General features: G+C 49.4%; 1 protein-coding gene across 1 annotated transcript in view; it reads left to right on the top strand.

Annotated features, from left to right (window-relative positions):
- Positions 1–2670: 2670 nt before the first annotated feature.
- Positions 2671–3627, top strand: part of FRMD4A (FERM domain containing 4A) — a 360571-nt gene continuing 359614 nt past the window's right edge. Inside the window, exons 1-2 of the mRNA XM_040061690.2 lie at positions 2671–2798; positions 3268–3402. Coding sequence (XP_039917624.1) covers positions 3358–3402 — 45 coding nt within the window. The 5' untranslated portion in view covers positions 2671–2798; positions 3268–3357. The remainder of the gene's footprint in view (positions 2799–3267; positions 3403–3627) is intronic.

The raw sequence follows: 3627 nt of genomic DNA, 5'->3' as shown, positions 1-3627 counted from the left end.
CCAGCTCCCTTAGCTGATCCTCACAGGACTCATGCTCCAAACCCTTCCCCAGCTCCACTGCCCTTCTCTGAACCCCCTCCAGTACCTCAGTGTCCTTTCTGAACTGAAGGACTCAGAACTGAGCACAGCACTCAAGATGTGGCCTCAATGTCATTGTTTTAGGCCTTGAAACAAAACCACAAGTCTGTAGTTTTACCTGCCTATCCAACAAGTTACTTAAATTTTTTTTTCTTCTTGTCTCTTGACAACCTGAAGTGAGTAATGATCTCTGTTCTTCCTCTTGTGCTACAAAATTTATTCACGTAAATAGTAGAAAATAGCTAGGTGGCTGTAGGTAAATTTGCAAATATACCTTGAAGCCATACATCATATACTTGTATGCAGATGGCTCCCTACAGATGATCATTACTCTGAGACTTGCAGAGCTCAGGAAAAACCTAGAATTTTCTCAAGGACACCACAAATCAAAACTAGCTTCTGGTGTTTGACAAATTTTACCCCGCTCAACTGTGGAGTGAATTCAGGAGCTAGAGATGGAAGAACCATCCACACTTCCAGATTCCTCATTTTAGTTGAGTCCAAAAATGTAGGAATAGGCTGTTTCCCTCAAATCTCTTGGCAAAGGAGAAACCTTGTCAAACTTGAGAGCTACTGAACGCGTCATTTCCACAGTCTCCCCCTTACAGAACTTCAGATTGGGTTAGTGTAGGGGGGAAATGTAATAGCCTTGGGATATTTGTCATGGTGCTGGTGAAGCATATTTTATCATCTGATGTCTTGAGACATATTTTAAAACTTACCATAATCTTTTATTATGCATATTTTCCCCTTTCAAGAGACATGCAAGTGCCCTGTTTCTCCACTCCTTGCAACGTCCAACAAGCTGTTTGTCTTCAGGGGATGAAGACAAATCTCTCAGGAGAGGGGGCACAGGTCACATTGTGTGATAGCTCGTAGTTTCACAAGGTTATGAGGAAAGGGTGATCCACTGCAGACAGCCACGATGGGCCCTGTGATTAAAAAACACCTTGAAACTGGCTCAGCTCTTTGGGTGGGTTGAAGCAACTGGATAAAGGATGGAGCTCCCTGATGCTTGGGTACCTTTGTGGATTTAAGGAACCTGGGCCGCTGCTCTCTCTCAGTGGAGATGACTTACACACAAGGAGTGGTGACAAGCATAGCTGCTGGCACATGTGTGATCACAGGAGCTGCACTCACTGCAGGGAAAGAAATCAGGTCTTGGAAAGAAATCACTAAATGCCACCTCCAGATACAGGACAGGGGACCTTCCTTGAGTGTTTATGTCTGTGACCCAAAACCAAGGAAAGAGGATTCCAGAAAATGCCTTCTTGTGAGTCATGAGTGAGTTTAGACTGCCTCTTCAGAGGTGACCCCCTTATGCACAAGTGGCTTCCCCCTCAAACACTTCTTGGTGGAAAACATGCTGGCAGAGGGAAGCCCTTGCCATCACCACCCAGGCTTGGCAACACAGCTTGTGGGGAGGGGAGTGGATTTCACTGATCTGTGGGTTTAAATTAAACAAACCAAGTTCCCCTATCTGTCACATGCCCTGTAGGAAGGGGGAGGTATGGCCGTGCCACAGATGTTCCGGATGACCTTCCTAGGGCAATGTTTGCAATCCCCCCAGTCACTGTGTTCCCTTTGCTAAAACATAGTGAAAGGTGATCAAGAGAGTTTGGGCAAACAAGTACTCCAGAGCTGTACATGCCAGAGCTGACCTGCCAGATGTAACTTCCAGAACACAAGGAAGGATTTCTGCTGCCTTCATGGAGACAGTAATTTGATTCTCTTTTCTATCCTGGTGCCAATTTCTATAAAAATTGCAGGAATGACATGTGTCAGAGAATTCAACTCTGGCTGAATTTGTCTGAAACTTTTAATTGGGTTCCAAAAATTGTGGGGGGGGAGGGAGGGGAGTGTGCATGTGGGAGGTGGAAGATGAACAGACATTGTCATTAGATGGAGCCTAACATTTTAGGAAATTAAGCCAAAATTCTGCTTTTTCAGAGGGGCGATGTGAGTATCGACACACTAAAATCCAGGAGGCTTCTGAGCCCCACAAAACAGGGGTCTGACAGGTCTGTCAGGGCACACCTGCATTAGAGGACCGGCTTTCCTAGCAGGATGCTCTGTTTATTTTTAAAGGCTTTCGAGAGCCATCTTCCATTTACACCTAACATTTAAGCAAGGGGCTTATTTTCAGGGCTAATTTGTCTGTGCGCCTTAAGCGGCCCCATTTTCACCATGAGCAGTCTGCGGCCCCCGGGCGATGAGAGCGCGGCGGGGATGGCAGCGCGCCTGTCCTTGGGAAGGGAAGGGAAGGGAAGGGAGGGAAGGGAAGGGATGGGAAGGGATGGGAAGGGAGGGAAGGGATGGGAAGGGATGGGGGGGCTGCCTGCCTGCCTGCCTGCCGCTCCATGCGGTACAGGCAGCGTGATCAGAGCGCTAACACGACAGCCTGTGTAATTACATTTTTCTGGGAAGTGTGTTAGCTCCATGGGGAGCTGAGTCCATTTGGAGGGGAGGAGGAGGAGGAAGAGGCTTTCTTTGGGGTGGGGGGGGGTGAGGTGAGAAGGGTCAGTGAGTAACCCAGCTCTGGCTCGAGTATGATAAAGGTAATTGCTGCTCTCAAGTGAGCACCGGGTGCTTCCTGGCTCTGTCTGCTCTCATTGCTCATGCCTGCGTTATGCAGGCGTCTGCTCTCCCGAGCAGGGGAAGCAGGGGAAGCAGGGCTTGGCGAGAAGAGAGAAGAGCTTTGATTGACCCTGTTGGAAGCGGTACGTGGCGATATTTGACGTTGCTTCTGCGCTAACATCACCAGGGCAGGGAGGAAGATGCAGAGTCAGGGGCACGGCACTTCTGTGCTACCTAGGATTTATTTAGGCGGAATAAGGACCATGGCAATTAAGAACAATTAATTGCAGCCCGCGAGCTGGGGCAGGGGGAGGATGGCTTGGACCTAACCTGTCATGTAGGTGTTTGATACATGTCCTATGCTGCTGCTGCTTTCTGTGGTGGCGTGCGCCTGAGCTTTAAATATCCTGCAGTTCCCGATATCTTGTTTCTCCAGCCGGCTCTCTGTTTCATTTTCCTCTTCTCTCTAGTGTAAAATTTGGCCTAGCTTAAGCTTCTTTCCCTGGCTGTGAAGGTTATTTCCTTCCCTCCTCTCCTCCCCACCCCCTCATCCATCCTCTCCTCCTCTTTGCAATGCTCTCCGACCCTGATTTGGGGTTTCTCTCCCTGCAGTTAGCTGTGGGCTCTGTGGATGCTTCGCTGTGACGGAGGGCCGAGGGCTGACCAAGTCGTGGGGAGGATTTGTATGTGGGAAGAGAGGAGATGGCTGTGCAGCGTGCTCCCGAATCTGCTCTGAGCTTGCTGATGGTAAGTGCTTGCTGAAATCCATTTGGGAAAGGGGGGTGGGCGAGGGGAGCTGCACCGCCTGGATTCAGGGCTCCAAATCCACAGGAGGATTTCGTGTGAGCCGGTGCTTGGCTTTTACAGGTCCCAGGGAACTTTGCAAAAGGCTCATCTGGGGCTTGCATGGAGACATTCCTCCCACGGTGGGTTTTAGCACATCTGGACCAATGCTCAAGGCAGATTTTGAAG

Source organism: Hirundo rustica, chromosome 4 (assembly GCF_015227805.2).
Source record: "Hirundo rustica isolate bHirRus1 chromosome 4, bHirRus1.pri.v3, whole genome shotgun sequence".
NCBI classification, from domain to species: Eukaryota; Metazoa; Chordata; class Aves; order Passeriformes; family Hirundinidae; genus Hirundo; species Hirundo rustica.
Note: the sequence above shows the minus strand (reverse complement) of the source record. Positions and strands in the feature narration are given on the sequence as shown.